Source organism: Balaenoptera borealis (genome assembly GCF_965194805.1).
Source record: "Balaenoptera borealis genome assembly, chromosome: 3".
NCBI lineage: Eukaryota > Metazoa > Chordata > Mammalia > Artiodactyla > Balaenopteridae > Balaenoptera > Balaenoptera borealis.
Window position 1 is genome coordinate 178,423,670 of NC_138866.1, and position 17,611 is coordinate 178,441,280.

Consider the following 17,611-nt stretch of genomic DNA (forward strand, 5'->3'; position numbering starts at 1 on the left):
AGTAGACTATTTATATGAACATTTTTGAAATGATTTGCACTACTGTTCATGTTCAATTTGGGCCATGAAGATCATGGATAATTAAACATGACTAAACAAATTAACTTTTGCAAACATGAAATGACAGCAATATGTATATTATAGATTATCCTACAACCCAATGACCATTTGCAAGAGAATTGCTTTGGACACAGATTTCTCCATACCATGGTTCCATTTTGAGATTACATACCCAATCTTTGTTCAATCCTATAAATACTTAAGATGGGAAGAGAACACTTTTTTATGTTTACCCACTGCTTTTCATCTCCCGTCTTGCCCCATATCCTGTTCTGATTAGAATGTATTAAAAACTCAAGTTTGAAGAGGCACTTAGAACTATGTGCTGGAGAAGGTCTCAAGGTTACACCCGACGGGCTTATTTTACTTAGCCAGATGTCCTTAAGGGCCATCCATGTTGTAGTATGTGGCAGAATTTCCTTCCTTAAGGCTGAATAATATTCCATTGTATGTGTGTACTGTATATTGTTCATCTGTTCACCCATTGATGGCCATTTGGGTTGTTTCCACCTCTTGGCTATTGTGAGTAGTGCTGCTACGAACATGGATGTGCAGATATCAATTGAGATACTGATTCTATTTCCTTTGTATATATACACAGAAGTGGCATTGCTGGATCATATGATAGTTCTTTGTTGAAGTTTTTGAGGATGATGTAATTTTTAAGGGGAAAATTTTGGGAGACTATTGTTTTGCTGATTGTATGAGGTGGTGTTAGTGTATTTCTTATTGGGCCCCAGTTCTTGAAAACTGCTTTGTTTAACTGGGCACCAGGAGCATCTGATAGCTCAGGAATAATTTTTTGATTATTGTTCATTCATTTTGGAGATTTCTTTGAGGTTCAAAGAATAATTTTAGAAGATGATCTGGATCTTTAACTGCATTTTTGAGTCCATTGCCAAAGCCTGTTATTTGTACCATAATGGCAATTTAGTACACAAGGGAAAATAAGGGTTATATTTATTGCAGCATTTGTGTTTGTGTTTAAAATATTGTTTATTTTAGCAAGAACAAGATTGTGATTCAACACTGGTTTCAGTTTAGTGGAAAAAACTGAGATTGTGGTGTTTTGCTTTCTAGTCTTCTGTCCTATGTTTATGTGGAAAACAAATGAAAGGAAAACAGTGAAATCTAGTGGAAAAGGAGTTATTAACCTATGTTTGTGTTATTATAAATGTTCCTGTGTTTAAATTAATGGATCTTTACAGTGGAATATTATGCCAGAATTACAAAGGATGTGTTATATCTATGAGTGTTGATGTGGAAAGATAGTCTATGAAACGTAGACGTAGAGATGGAGGTGTGTATGTGTGGGTAGAGAAAATAGTCTGCAAGGATATACAAACTGAGTGAAAAGAATTAAAAGTTATTTCTATGTGGTAGCATTAAAAAAAAAAAAAAGTTACACCCGACGGAGGGGAAAGTAAAGGGGGTTTATCTTTGGACTCCTGTCCTCTGCTCACAGCTCTCCCTTGTGTCTTCAGGCTAGAAATCCGCATCTGGATCTCCACCCTGAGCCCCTTTCCATCTTTCAAAACCTAATGTCCCTATGGCCCTGCTCTTGCCTTTGGTAACAGCTACATATGTTCATCCATTATTTCACTCTAACTTGTTAAGTGCTACTGATATATTACCTGTCAGCCTCATGCCCAAAGATAAGCTTGCAAACTGAGGACTTTCACAAAGGACCCCATGAGAGGACCATGGAAGAGGGTTCCAAATACAAGGACCACTTATCCGTCTGTCAGCTCTATCGAAATTTCATTTAAGGAAGTAATGTGAATTTTCAAGGATAAGTTTCAGAAACCACCTCCTTTCCATTCTTTCCACATGGTTGAGAAAAACCAAGAGCCAAAACCAAAGCAAAGAAAAGGCAAACAAACCCCAGACACCTAAGTCAAGAGCTCTGTGGGTAAATCATACACTTTAAGAAAATAAGCTTAAGCAGGCAGGGGTATTTTTGTATCTGTTCTCTTCCCAGTGCCTAGAAAAATGTCCAGCACAAAGTAGTAGACGGTGTCAGGAGATACACAGCAAACGTAGCTCCCAGTCTTCCCTACAAGGAGCCTGAAATGAAATGGACAAGCACACAGCTGAGTATAAGGCCCTCTTCCTGCCATCAGCCATTGAAAGGTCTGTTTTAACTCATGAGAAAGAAATGAAATCTCTGATATTCAGAGGCAGCATTTAATACCTGCTCTTCCCAAATAACCCGAGTGACATGTTAGTATCCTAAGGAGGTAAGAAACATATTTTCCAAAAGCTGATAATATTTTTGCTTCTCAAAGGTAGCTTTAGCATGTATTCAAGTTCTGAAGGATCCATAACTAACCCTAAATGTACAGAGATGTTTTGTGTTGGGATTACTAACTCAATCCTGAAAACAGAAAAAAAAAAAAAAAAAAAGAACTCAGCAAAAGCTTTCCAAAATACCCACGTGTCCCTTGAATATAATTCAAGGATTTTGTTTCTATAGTAAATATTTTTATCTTATCTGAAGGTTGAAAGTCATATGTACATTTTTTCCCCAGCTTTCTAGAAATAGCTTTTTCACATCAATCAGAGATCTTTTCTCTCCCCAGATTCCCCACCCTTGTTCTTTTTTTAACCTTTATTTCCTCTCTCTGAGTGGGAGAAACAATGATTGTTTTTCTAGATATTTCTAGATTATTTTCCTCAGCTGTTCCTTGGACTATCTTGTTCTCATCCATTTATAGCTCTTAGAGTATTATTCATTCACTGAAAATATTTACTGTGTACCTGCCACTTACCAGGCACTGATCAAAAAAAAAACCACGCTTGTCCTCCTTAAATGTCCTATTATTATTAGACTCGTAATAAGGAATCACAAGCAATTGTAACAAGCAGTGGAAACACACAATTAGTACAGTTTGTTAAGTTTCATGAGAGCAGAAATTCACAGTGATGGAGGAGGACAGGCACCTAGAAGTAAGCAATCAGAGAAGACATCCTGGAGGAAGTGACGTAAGCTCATAGGGGGCCTGGCAGCTCAGTGGTTAAGAAGACGGGCCTGGACCTGACAGCTGAGGTGTCAATCTTGGTTCTGCTACGTAATAGCTGTGTAACTTTGGGCATGTTTCTGAATTTCTCCTTATCTATACAATGGGGATAATGATAGCCTTACTGTTTCTCTATCAGGCTGTTATGAGGACTAAGTAAATTGAATACTTGGAAGAGCACAGAGCAGAGCCCAGCTCATAGCAATTGCTCGGTGAATTTCAGCAGCCTCAATCGTTATTAGGCTGAGGCCTGAAGGGTGAGTAGTAAGAAGTAAGCTGGGGAAAGGGGATGAGAGAGTAGAGTTACAGAGGGAACAGCAGTGCAAGCTCTCTGTGGCGGGAGGGTGCATAGGTGTTACAGAAACAGAAAAGAAATTCCATCCCTCGAGGACTAGGGTGGGAGGTAAAGGAAAGAAGCAAAGACTCGTGATGAGGCTGAGGAGGTCAGCAGGGGTGATGTAATTAAGGGCCTCATAAGTCATCTCAGGGATTTGTAGGACTTTATCCTACAAGCAATGGGGAGCTAGGGTTTTCAGCCAGAGAGTGACAGGGTCAGATTTGCATTTTAGAAAGAGGGCTTCCCGGAGCTTCCCTGGTGGCGCAGTGGTTAAGAATCCACCTGCCAATGCAGGGGACACAGATTTGATCCCTGGTCTGGGAAGATCCCACATGCCGTGGAGCAGCTAAGCCCGTGAGCCACAACTACCGAGCTCGCGTGCCACAACTACTGAAGCCCACGCGCCTAGAGCCCAGGCTCCGCAACAAGAGAAGCCACTGCAACGAGAAGCCCATGCACCACAACGAAGAGTAGCCCCTGCTCACCGCAACTAGAGAAAGCCCAGCAACGAAGACCCAACACAGCCAAAAAAAGAAAGAAAGAAAGAGGGCTTCCCATGCAGGGAAGGGGCTGGAGGCTGGGAGATGGGGAGATTAGTTAGGAGACTGGTGTAACCATCTCGGGAGAAGATTGTGTCAGCCTGGAGGAAGGCAGGGACTGTGGCAGTGAGACGGATAGAGGATAGGGTTGGACAGGTGTAGGACTGACTTAGGCTTTAGAAACTGGGTGGAGACTGGCGCGATTCTCTGAGATAGACTAGAGAGAGGAGGAGGAGTGTGGGAAGATGACGTCTAGTTCCGGACGTACTGAGTGTGAGGTAGGTTGAGACAGAGGAGTGGAGCATGTATGAGGTCCCTTGAATAGACACAGTCATAGTGAAAGAATGTGGAACGCTGAGTAACAGAGGCTGGGGAAAGGGGGTAAGAGGGAGTTGGTGTTTCATGGGTACAGAGTTTCAGTCTGGGCTGATGAAAGTGTTCTGGAGATGGACGGTAGTGATGGTTACACAACAACGTGATTATACTTCATGGCACTGAACTGTACACTTCAAAAGGGTTAAAATAGTACATTTTATGTTACATATAGTTTACAACAATAATAATAAAAAGACAGAGCACATGGGCCTTTATTCCTAGAAAAATTTAGAAGGTCATCGAAAAGAATTGTAAAGGCTGGCTCCGTTAAGGTCTCCAGAGAAAGAGATGATCAGCTTCTACATTTTCAAAAAGATGAATGTTTTTAGCCAAAGAACAACAAAACTGACAATCAGATAATCCCTCATACTTTTCCCCTTGAGAGAAAATTGTTAAAAAAAAAAAAAAAGAAAACTTGAACCAAGTATAAATAAAAAGAGACACAAACTTCAAACTGCTTAACAACAAAGGAGGAATTAGAATGTGGCTTAGTCATGTCAAATCAAATTCTGCCCAAGGGAAACTGATGGAGGAAAAACAGTTAAAGACTCATTGGAGATTATAGATAATGTCTGTTAAAATGTTTAAAGCCAAAGATAGAAATGATAAATGTTTCCTGTGTTTTCCACCCAACGGTGAACAGTAAACTAGATGTTTTGCTAAAAGAAGAATATTTTGAATAGATGCTTTGTTTAACAAAGTCAGGGGTGCAGTGACAGAAAGGGAGTTGAAATAAAATATAGGAAGAACCCTGGAACATTTTTTAAGATAACATACTTGAGCTTCATTGTTTGTTTGTTTATGTATTATTTGCATGTAATTATTCTTAAGTGATATGTTCCTACAAATTTCTTCAACAGAAACTCGTGATGATTTTACAACTGTCAAAGATACTTGATTATTGCTCCTCTGGGTTATTTTTTCACTGAGAAGATAATTCAGTCAAAACATAAGTCATGAGACTAGAGGTGTGCACAGATAATTTTGTATTCCCCACGTTTGTAAATGCCTTTCAAATACTGACATCACAACCGTTGTTAGCATTGCTTTAGAGGAATTATTTTTCATTAAATTATTTAATCATTAGAACGTGCACGTTCCCAAGAGGATGCAGTTTTTGGAAAGTAGCAGAACTTTAATAAACTTCAGTTAAATGAACATATCCATCAGCAAGAATTTAAATAACACTCATCATGCCGACTTCTATGTGAAGTGCAGGGGTGACTATGAAAGTGTGAAACTTGGTCTCTGCCCTTAATTGTGAGTCTGTGTATCTCCGAAACCAAGGGACTCTCTCTGTTATCCTTCAGTGTATTTATAATGGTTTTAGAGCAGAACCTGAGGATATTCTGAGTGGGAAGATTCATATTGTGATAAGGAAAGGAAATCGATAAAAAGCATTGCCGTCAGTTTAACAAATAGTGGCATTGCAGGACTGGCAAATGACAAAAACCTGACTTTTTCTTGGTCCCGGTCCCGAAAAGGTGGACCAAGAAAAAAGAAAACATGAACGTGTTTCCTTTCCAGTGCCTGTCTAGGCTGTTTTCAGTGCTCAGCTGGGATTGCTCGGACCTTCCTCCATAAGCAGTAATGAAAACCAGACCTCCTGGGACCTGCTTGAAGCATAAAGGAACTCAAAGACCAGAAAGCAGCCAGGGAGGGTGGGAGTTCGCTTGGGAGTGTAGCGGATGGATCACGTTGATGAGGGGCTGCTTTCGGACAGCTGTCTTCCGTGGTTCAGCTCCCAATCTCGGGCCAGTTTATCTCTGCACCGTGGCCAAGAAAGATATTAATACTGCTTAAGACCATCTTCCTTCCTGGGCCGTTGCTATTCTGCTTAACAAAATAAGGTGCCATTTTGTTTTCTTTCATTGAGGAAGAAATCCTCAGCTAAGATGACTTAACATGGATTTGTCTTCAAAAATACACCGAGCTCTTTCCTCCTCCAGATCACCTACAGGCATTACCTTGTTGCTGCGTTCAATCCCAACATAATCAGCCTCTTCTGGAATTATCACAAAGAGCTCGGCTTCGTAGGCACCTTCCCCTTCATTTCTCGCGTTGATTGTGAGCATAAGGTGGTTTTCATCTCCAATGATGACCTGATGCTTATCTCTAAAAATAAAGTTTAAAAAGAATCATTAGGTACTATGCACCTCTGGATTCATGGATATTTTATTTAAGGACTTAGAGGAGGATGTAAACATGCAACACTGGGAAAAAAAACAAGATGGATCGTCATGAGGGGGCGGTGAGAGGAATCAAAACTATGTCTGCATGAGAAGGGCAGGAAAACATCCAGCGGTGTTCTGGTAAATGTTTAACAACCAGCGCTTCAAACTAGTGGTTACCAGTGGAGGAGGGGGCAACATCGGGGGGGGGGGGGCGGCGAGGAGGAGGTACAAACCACTGGGTCTGAGACAGGCTCACGGCTGTATGTACAACTCAGGGAATAGAGCCCCTACTTTGGAATAACTGTAAATGGAAAGTAACGTTTCAAAACTGTATAATAGGGCTTCCCTGGTGGTGCAGCGGTTAAGAATCCGCCTGCCAATGCAGGGGACACGGGTTCGAGCCCTGGTCCGGGAAGATCCCACATGCCGCGGAGCAGCTACGCCCATGAGCCACAACCACTGAGCCCACGTGCCACAACTACTGAAGCCCGCGCGCCTAGAGCCCGTGCTCTGCAACAAGAGAAGCCGCCGCAATGAGAAGCCCGCGCACCGCAACGAAGAGTAGCCCCCACTCGCCGCAACTAGAGAAAGCCCACATGCAGCAACAAAGACCCAATGCAGCTAAAAATAGATAAATAAATTTATTTATTTAAAAAAACCTGTATAATAAATAAAGTAACAACCAGTTCTCAAAAACAAAAGGAAACAAAGAAAACCATTATGTGTAGCATTTGCCGATTCCAGTGGTGTAAATCCTCCCACTGTGATCAATTTCAAGCTCCCAACATACTTAACAGTCTGCCAGCAAAAATTCCCAAAAAGTTAACAGTTGGCTCACAAGCCAGGAGGAGATGGCTTCAGCACATCACTGAAAACATCCCATAGGAGGAAGATGGGCAATGGGAAGAGAGGGAGAGAGATGGTTTAGAAAGTAGGAGGGGAAGCTGTGTGTGACGCAAAGTGGAAAATAAGAGGGAAGAAAGAGGCAGATAAAGGAAGATCTCAAATAGCTGATTGTGAGGTATTTTGAGGAAATTTAATTCACTCCAAACTTCAAATTGAAACAGCATTTGGAAATGCCTACTTGTGACCCTTAATCAAAGCTATTGCTTTGGACCCTGGCTAGATTATGAAGTTTGGAAAAAGTCCCCTTGAGAGGTTACCAAGAAGCTTCCAAACACTGGCAGCGAGATAGTTCCTGGGGTGGGGATGGGTTGAGGCGGGTAGAGAGGAGCAAAACCGGAACCACCAGCGATGAGTTAACTTCAAACAAAAACACTTCCCCCCGCTTTTGGTGAAGGATGGAACGGCTCAGGCAAAGTCTTGGGGTGTGTCACTTGACACCAATGACAAAGACCTAAACCACAGGCTAACCCAAAGTGTAGCCAAGCTCAGAAATTTCACGCAGTGCACTTATTTTGGTAGTGGCTGGAAGTGTATACTTTCTCCAGAGAAGCTTTAAGTAAACACCTGTATGCCATTAGATAAAATGGACAAGTTTATTTATTTAAACTTACGGTCTAGCTGACAGCTTCAAGTCAGGAATGCACATGTTATCTTCTCCACAGTCGACCAGGATGTGAGCCTGTGTTGTGGAAAAACACGTATCAGGAAGAATCTGGGAAAACCTGAATCCCATCCTTTCTCTTGAAAATTATGAATGATCCCACAAGTTAAACCAAAGCTCTCCTTTCACTCTGCATGAGTCTACCTAGCTAGAAGCTCTGTTTGGCAGTGACCTCCCCTTTAGGCTAGTTTACTTAGGAGCCCAATTCCAATTCATTCTGAAATGTCTGTAAAGAATGCTACTCTGACCGATGTTTTGAGGATTACAGGCTGTACTGCTTCTATTACAGCCACATTTTGAACAAATTAAATCTTGGTTCCACAAGGGGAAGGGCTTCTGAAAACACAGGGATGCAGTGTTTCAGGAAACATGTTCAGAAAATCTCCCAAATGTTACAAATGTGTGTGCAGGAATGAAAACAAAAGGGCCTGGATTTCGTCTTAAGGTCACAGGAGCAATGCCCAGGGCCTGATTGAGAATATACCATCAAAGACAGGCCAGGACCTACCTGTTCGGTAACAACGTTTTCCCTGTAGTAATTCAATATTGGTTTCACCTCCAGACCTTCTTTAAAGGTGGATTCATCCAAACTGTAATTCAAACTAATGTTGATTGGAGACAATTTATCTCGGAATTCAGTTTCATCCTAGGGAAAATAATCACAAACTCAAGAAAGGCCCTGTAAAATGGCTGCAAGATGTTAGTTGGTGAAAGGCAGGCAGCACTTGACTTTGGCCCTTAAGAGTGAACGATGAAGTAATTACCACCCCAGCGGGCCTAGGCACATGCTGTGGACGTGGCATAGAGAAGCCAGTTTAATGAACGTATGTTCAGAGTTGGAATCATTTAGAGCTGTGGCTTCGTTGAAATACATGCTTCTAGAAGCAATCTTCAGGTTCTCCAGATCTTCAACAACTCAGACGGATTGGTCAAATTGCACAGTTAAAAATCAGATGCACAGTAAACATCACTGAAACTTTCGTGAACTGGGATTTTTACTTTAATGAGGTTGGCAGAATTTATCAGTCCCCTCGGGCTCAGAGGAAGGAAACCTCTGGATTCTCTTCCTTTCTTATCATCTCTTTAAGTCCTTGTTTGCATGAACTTCAAAACACCTTCAGCACATCTGAAGTTCCCTTAGAAAAAGCACCAGAACCTTCCTGGGGAGGGAGGGGGTAGCACCAGCAGCAAGGTCTGGGCACACAGGAACTCCCAAACCATGGAGTGGGCATGCCACCCTTCAGCTGGGTGCCAGTATCAGTCATAATGAGACACGAGGGTCGTGCACCAGCTTTTCGTTCTAGAATGTGTTTGTAAACTCTGCTTTCTACAGGTTTTCCCTTACTATATCCCTTCAAAGAGGAGACCAAATGAAAAGAGGCTTCACCACCTCACCACTGGTAAGAAGATGAAATAACTATATCATAACACATTTTGGCTTTTTATTTCATGGTAGGTTTGGGAGTTATTGTAAAAATACATTGCTTTAAAAATGTAATTATAGGGCTTCCCTGGTGGCGCAGTGGTTGAGAATCTGCCTGCCAATGCGGGGGACACGGGTTCGAGCCCTGGTCTGGGAGGATCCCACATGCCGCGGAGCGACTGGGCCCGTGAGCCACAATTACTGAGCCTGCGCGTCTGGAGCCTGTGCTCCGCAACAAGAGAGGCCGCGATGGTGAGAGGCCCGCGCACCGCGATGAAGAGTGGCCCCCACTTGCCGCGGCTGGAGGAAGCCCTCGCACAGAAACGAAGACCCAACACAGCCATAAATTAAAAAAAAAAAAAATGTAATTATAATTTACTTTTAATAAAGCCTTTGAATGCCTCACCCTTTTCCTAAGTTGGCTCAGAAATGCACATTGATAAAATCTGGCCAAACATCCTCACGTAGGATAAAAATTCAAATAAATTGTGTCTAACTTTTATGTGTTTTGGGGTGAGGCGGTTAGAAATGAAAACCACCTGAGTTAGTACTAGTACTAAAGAGGGTATTCAAAACAAGAAGAAGCTTAGGAGCAGAAACTCACACCACATTGTAAACCAACTATACTCTAATAACAATTTAAAGAAAAAAAAGAAGCAGCTTAGGAATTAAAAGCAATACGTCATTAGGTTGGCTGAAGTCAGGCTCAACAGAGGGGTGTGTGGCCTTACAGATTCCTCCTATAAAGTGAACATAGATGTGGGTCTGTGTGAACCACTGTGATGTTTAAATGGAGAAAAATGGTTGGAATTTGGACTTAAGTGTTAGAGGCCAGAAAGGTGATTCTGGAACACTTACTCGAAGGTAAACGATAAAATCCTGGCATTGGAGGGATTTCTGCCCCTTTATCACGAGAGGGAAGACGAGATGTGACTGATGGTTATCAAGGAAGAGCGTGCGTTTAATGGCTCCTTTTTGTTTCAGGGAATCTAATTGCACCTCGGCAGTCAGGCCTAAAGGACAGACATAAAGCAAATATAATCCAGAAAGGAAAAGTATTCAGTGAATGTAGCGCTTTATCAGAGATATGAATTCCTATTTCAACTTGCTTATTCAGGAAACATCTTTTCCATAGTTGGGATCAAAAACAATACATGAGCTGCAAAGATTTGATAAAATACTCCCCAAGCTAAAAAGCTTGTTTTATAATGGTTTTACATAAAAAGTCATTTCCCCCCATAATTAGGTCTGTTCTTCCAGACAGTACCAATTATTCAAGGACTATTTATGTAGAAGTTCCCATATTTATAATAGAAATCTTGGTGCTAATGAAGAGCTCTTTGAAAGCTTTATATGGTCTATGCAGTGAAACGCTTACTGTTGACTTTTCTTGATACGGTATAGGAGTGGAAAAATGAAAATATGCTCACCTATTGTGTTTGAAATGCTCTGGCCTGCCACAGATGCACACACTCTTAAAGAAAAGCTAGGGAAAATGATAATCAATAATTTATTGGTTAATAAACTTTTTCAATCTGAAGTAGCAAACTTCCTTTACCTTACCCCAGATAAAACGAATGCATTATTTTTCCTCTATACTTCTCTTAGTGTACACACACACAAAACCAAACAAATAAATATGCATATATTTATTGATTGATATATATACTTATCAAAAATATATTTATATACATATATATATCCGACAATTCTAATACGATTAAGAAAGGTGACATTATTACATAGGAAGGTAATACTTAAAATATTACTAGAGGTCGATTGATTTAATCAGTGGATTAATTGATCAATTACTTGCTGCCTTTTTTCAAGAAATGCATGTGAATATCTTCCATGTGCCAGGGAGTGAAGAATTGGGCAGAACAGCAGGGGGACAGCTAGTGGCAGAGCCTGGAGGTGAGCAAGCAGGTGACCCCAATTTGAGGAACCTGAAGAAATCTGGTGCGTTAGAGAAGCATGGGGAAAGCTGTAGGAAGCCGAGGCTGGCTGGGTCAACAGGTAGGGAACAGGGCTTTGAAAATCACGTTAAAGAATTTGGATCAAGAGGTGCAAACTATTAGGTATAAAATAAACTACAAGGACATATTGTACAACATGGGGAATATAGCCAATATTTTATAATAAGTATAAATGGAGTATAATCTTTACAAATTGTAAATCACTATACTGTATACCTGTAATTTATATAATATTATACATCAACTACACTTCAGTTAAAAAAAAGTATTTGGATTTAATTCTGAGAGGCATGGAGCATCACGGTACGATTAACCCATAATCCACTCTCCGTGGAAGGAGATAAGAACTCAGGCAGTTACTTGCCAGGAGTGGGATATAATTTGAGGCAGAGACACCAGAAGAGGGAAGGGAAAAAGAAAGAAAATGGGGAGCGTAGAGTGACCGTCTCAGGCTTGGTAAGCACAATGATACAGTGTATAAGGTCAATAAAAAAAGGATGGATATGTAGGAGAGACCTTTATAGTTTTGCCTTGAACATGCCCTAAACTCAATCCAGGGAGGTGCCTGCTGTGGCTTGTAGGATGGCCTGCACTTGGGTCTATCCTGTGGCCTTGGAGGGAATGAGGACCGGCCAGTGGTCTCTGCCTGACTGTTGCATGTGCTGACCTCCCTATGGAAAAATGTCAAGCTCTAAGCGCCAGCATTCAAGATGAAGCTTTTTCACATTTCCAAGAAAGTAAAAATGTAAGAAAATACTTAAGTATGATTTAATGACAGCCTTAACGTTTTTACTAGTAAATAGTATGATTTGAATATTTCCACAGAATCCAAAAGGAGTAAATAATCTCTAGTCGCGCTTTAATTATGTGTCAGCTTCCTGTGTCAGATATAATGAAGATGTGTCACATCTGGGATTCATCTAGCTCCCGTGACCTCAGTCAATGTCTCCCTTCAGGGTAAGTAATTTGTCACATACCATTAAGCCTAACGTTTTCCGAGATGTCTCTGCTATTTCAAGTGTTTGTACCACTTCCCCAGAGAAATCATGAATTCCAACCCACTTCCACTTCAATTGGAATAATTCAAGAAAGATGAATAGTTAATCACATCTTTAAATTTTGTAGCAGGTCTGGCTTTCAAAATTGGAATTTTTTCTGTGTCTGACTTTTTTGGAGGTACTTGGGTACGTGTTAAAACTGTTGACCATTTTTCTATTCATCCTTATACTGAATAGACAAAACTCATTAGCTTGTATAAGATAAATTCCTATTTGTAATAAAATTATCATTATATCTATAGATTAAAATAATTTTACATACAGTATTTTGTCTAACACAATTGAGAAGCAATAAAAATTTTTGCAAAAGAGATAAAGTTATGAATGTGAACATTATCTCCTCCTTTTGAGAAGAATTTGATTGAAAAACGATGTCATCAGCTGAAGGGTCACTCGGTTTATAAATTATATGTCAGTGTTATTCTATACTTCTTAGTTCCCCCTTTCTGTTACCTTTATATCATTAAGTGGACGATTTTAACTTTTTCATACAAGTTTAAATAACTGCTACGACTTACTGAATTATTGATAATAGCACTCCAACCTAAACTTTTTGGCTTATAGATGTCTTTAGCAGAAAAGAGTTGCCAAGTTATAAGTTTCAAAGCACTCTCTTCTGATCTAAAAAGAAAACCTCACTGAAGTATTCATTCTGAATTTAGAACATTTATATTATATTATGTTATATATAAACACACACATATACATCGTATGTTTTATATAACAAATACTTAGGTGCACTCACAGGTCTATACCTAATTATAACGCACACTTGTTGTCAGAGAAAGCTGTGAATTATTGTTAAATTAGAATTAAAATTTCAAACTAGCATTTATGATCATAGTCAATACGAATAGGTCTGACTGGAGCGAAAAAACTCCATTAAACCAGCCCAGATCCCTCATCACATAATTTCTAAATGAAACTGTTGGGCTATACTTCTGGTGCTTCAGAAGGCAGGACAGTACCTTACAAATGCTCTAATACTAGTCCTAACCCAATGCAAGAAGGGTTAGAATAATGACCCTGTGATGTAATGGTGCTCGTAGCCACATATGGGAGAGGAGGAATGAGATAAATGTGAAACAGGACTTAAAAGTACAAAGCAATTCATTTTTCAATCTAACCAATTCAATACTCTTTCAGTGATGGCAAATATCAGGTTTTACATAAAATCAGGTATATCTGAAAAGTTTTTCCAAATTTGAAAAGGGGATAGTTATTAACTTTTAAATTTATAAAATAATTTTTTTTACCAAATAGTTTTAATCTTTCTCATTAGATAACAATTATGTGAATATTTATGCATTGGCTTTATTGTTTTTTTCTAGTTTAGAAATGCAAGTAGCAGAAATTTTATAAAATTACACAGCTGTTTGAAAGGCAGAGAAATTCACATTGAGGGAAATGGAGAACTATTTCCCAGTTAGAGGTTTACTTAATAGTTTTCAGATGTACAGTACGAGATTATACCAAATACAGACAAAAATTACAGAAAAGAAAATCAACAAACACTTTTCAATCATTTTGAAAAAAATGAGCTAAATTCCTATAATAAATTTTAAAAAGTATCCGAGGAACACATTCGAGACTGAACCCACTGTTAATTTTCCATCTTCTAATACTCTGAGTTACCCATTCAAAATTTTTGCATGTGAAAATAAAACATCTTTCAGGAAATGGTTGCAATAGAATCAAATAAATAATTGTAATTGTAATTTGTCCACGTAACAAATCGTATTTTATCTAAGCAATCTGATTTAATGCAACAAGAGTTCGTGAAAAGAAGGAAATTTTCTTGTTAAAAAGTAATATTCATGTCGATCCCAAACTCCCAATCTGCTATATTTAAAATAAAATGCCTTTCCATGAAAAAAACAATTAAAAAATAAAAAATTTTTAAAAAATAAAAATAAAAGGAATATTCTTTCCATAAAACCAAACAGATCCCACAATCTGTTAAAAAACACTTAAATTTTTAAAAAAATTCAAAAACTGAAAAATCCTGAGAAAAGATGATCTAGTTCGTAACAACATTTCACACCAGAGTGTGCCACACACATATGCGTTAAAGAATTCAGTCTAGGGGGCTTCCCTGGTGGCACAGTGGTTGAGAATCTGCCTGCCAATGCAGGGGACACGGGTTCGAGCCCTTGTCTGGGAGGATCCCACATGCCGCAGAGCAACTGGGCCATGAGCCACAATTACTGAGCCTGCGCGTCTGGAGCCTGTGCTCCGCAACAAGAGAGGCCACGATAGTGAGAGGCCCGCGCACCACGATGAAGAGTGGCCCCCACTTGCCACAACTAGAGAAATCCCTCACACAGAAATGAAGACCCAACACAGCCATAAATAAATAAATAAATAAATAAATAAAAATTTAAAAACTAAAAAAAAAAAAAAAGAATTCAGTCTAGAAGTCCATTCAGTGATGAATGTGCGAACAGAGGACTATTGGGCGAAATACCAAAGTTTTAATACTTGTGCCCAAGTAGCACTCATTGTTCATTTCATGTTCATTTCATCCAGGGTTAGGAGAGATGCTAGCTAGCTCTTTCACATACTTTCTCAGATCAGGTTTTCATTATAGTATTTTATGGTTTCATACCATTTTAAAATGTGCTCAAGGCATTTCCCAGCTACTTTCAGAAGCTGCTTAAGGGGAAGACAGGCCTCCCTGAACCGAGAGGTCCCAGCAAAGGATGTTTTTCAAAGAATTCTTCAGGGTCCTCCACACCCCTATCCACCACCCTCAAAGGCTTTGACTCCAGTCTGAACCCCTGTCCAAGGCCATGAGCAACGTGCTGAAACTGGCTGGGAATAACTTCTGTGGGTCTAGACTGGTGTGTTCTGCATTCTGACTTTCTCAGGAACCGACCATATCATCTGGAAATGGAGGTAAATCTCAGATGCTCCAAATGTTTGTTGATTTTTCAGAGAATATACCCTAAGGCATTACCCAATATGACAGACTTCTGACCCTGGAGGACCTACATATTGAGAAGCAAAGTGGCATTTTCTTGACCTGTGCTACAGCCAAGTTCCATTTCTTACTGCCTTCGGGTGACCGGCCAGATTCACAAGGAACGTTCTCAGAAGGTGTACGAGCCTGTTTGCCTACAGGCCAGGCAGAGGACTATTCCTGATGATGAGATCATGGCCACAGAAATATAGCTGAGGACACAAAAATCTCTATTTTTACCATGTTTACCTTCTGTCTCATTGTATACAGATGTGAGGTTATAAAACTGACATCTATTTTCAGCACAGGAAACCAAGTAATTTAATCCAAGCCTGACTATTTAAGAAAAAACAAAAAAACAAAAAAGGACAATACATATGTCTGAAAAGTGGTTTCCATATGCATATGCAAATACGAGCATCAAGGTATTTTATTATATTTTCAGTTTGGTTAATGTTTATTTTAGTATGCCAAGATTCTAAAAGAGATCTCCAAGATTTGCTTTGTCGGGAATTTTCTCAAGTGCTTTTGCTTCTCATCACACGTGGAGGCTGTAGATTGGAGAAATGGCCTTCCCATGACAGCAAAAGATCAGCATCGTGTCAGAGATCCTTTTATTTTTCTTTTGAGAGACTAACAACTGGCCACTCAGATTTGGTGCACAGACCCACAGCATTAGCACCCCCTTGGAGCCTCTTCAGCAATGTGAAGTCTCAGCCCCCATCCCAGGCCTACGGCCCCCAAAAGCTGCATGTTCACCAGATCTCCAGGTGATCTGAGTTCACACAAGAGGGCCGGAAGCCCCACACTGACTCACCACGCCACAGATGCCATCGATTCTGGAATCTGGCAGGTTTTATTTTCCAGATTGATGATCACCGGGTGCAGGAGAAGCTGGGCTCCCACCGTCACAACCGGCCTCGCTCTGCAAGGAGAAGACGCACGGTTTTAACCAGCCCCAAGAGGGGCCAGGCAGAAGCCCACTACTCCACTTCTAGAGGCCATGGCCAACATTCCCGGCCCTGGTGCCAAGAATTCCCCTCACTGAGTGAACAGGTGGGCTCCAGACTCAACCAACGACCTCCAGACACATCTGGTGGCTCATGAATACAAATCAAGGAGCCATGGGCCCATCAAGCACAGCCGCGTTCACGGACCTTCTCTGTCTGTGGAGGCGCTCACGGTATTTTGGCGACGTGGCTGTGAAAGATTTCTCCTCTGGGATCTGCTAGTCTGTCCATATTCCCATCTGAATATGAGGAAATATATCATCCTACAGTCACTCATGTTGCATCTGTAAGTACTCGAGTTTTGCTAATTTTGTCACCATATTGGCTGGTGATTTTTAACCCTGATTGATCATTTTCTAGACAAGCTTTGCAGATGGAGCTAAACGCATGAGGGTGAGCTGACTCATTCTGTGCTTCACGCGGAGCAATGGTTCTCAACCCTGACTGCACAACAGAAGCACCCCAGGAGCTTTAAAACAGAAGCCAGTCTCCCGGGGTCAAGGCCAGGCACTGGAATGTCAAAAAAACAAAAAACAAAAAAACCTCCAGGTGATTCTATTGTGCGGCCAAGTTTGAGGGGAGGGTCTAATACCGAGTAAACTCCATTCCAACCACCCAGTGAGGATAAATCAGACAAGAAAGTAAGTCACTGGGGAAAGGAATGGGGCAATATTTATAAAGCTTGGTGCCAAGATGTGAGAACTGGGAGCCAAATCTCCAGATGACAGTGTGAAATGATGCCATGTTGCTTAAGTTTTCCTCTGACAGGAGGGAGGGCTGGGCCTTGGGGCAGCGTGTTGTTTAGGGCACTGGTTTAAACAATTCCATGATTACCGTAATGGCGCCCAATGGGAATTTTCCTGAACTCCTGTGCGCTATTATCTGTACTGTGTTACGTGATTTTTCTTTTCAATATTGTGTTAGCTCCAGCCCTTGGAAAAGCAGGTGATAAGACAGGATTAGACACACAAGACACTTATTAGGGCAAATACTGATGAGGGAAAAAGGGGAGGGAGGGAGGAGGCTGGGACCAGCAGTCAGAGTGTGATGTACGTCTGATTCCTGTGAAGAAGTAAGGAAACGAAAGAGGATCTGGGAAAGAAGCTCCAG

The 17,611-nt window shown here is 40.7% G+C and overlaps 2 protein-coding genes across 2 annotated transcripts in view; one reads left to right on the forward strand and one right to left on the reverse strand.

Moving 5' to 3' along the window:
- The window catches only part of LOC309625687 (uncharacterized protein), a 201,306-nt gene extending 186,398 nt beyond the window's left edge, over positions 1-14,908 (forward strand). Inside the window, exon 4 of the transcript XR_014242654.1 lies at positions 12,297-14,908. The gene's annotated coding sequence lies outside the window, so the exon portion shown is untranslated. The remainder of the gene's footprint in view (positions 1-12,296) is intronic.
- The window catches only part of ITGA8 (integrin subunit alpha 8), a 183,133-nt gene that overhangs the window by 69,199 nt on the left and 96,323 nt on the right, over positions 1-17,611 (reverse strand). Inside the window, exons 15-20 of the mRNA XM_082385316.1 lie at positions 16,309-16,416; positions 10,926-10,981; positions 10,354-10,508; positions 8,581-8,718; positions 8,023-8,090; positions 6,299-6,446 (exon numbers count right to left, since the gene is read on the reverse strand). Coding sequence (XP_082241442.1) covers positions 6,299-6,446; positions 8,023-8,090; positions 8,581-8,718; positions 10,354-10,508; positions 10,926-10,981; positions 16,309-16,416 — 673 coding nt within the window. The remainder of the gene's footprint in view (positions 1-6,298; positions 6,447-8,022; positions 8,091-8,580; positions 8,719-10,353; positions 10,509-10,925; positions 10,982-16,308; positions 16,417-17,611) is intronic.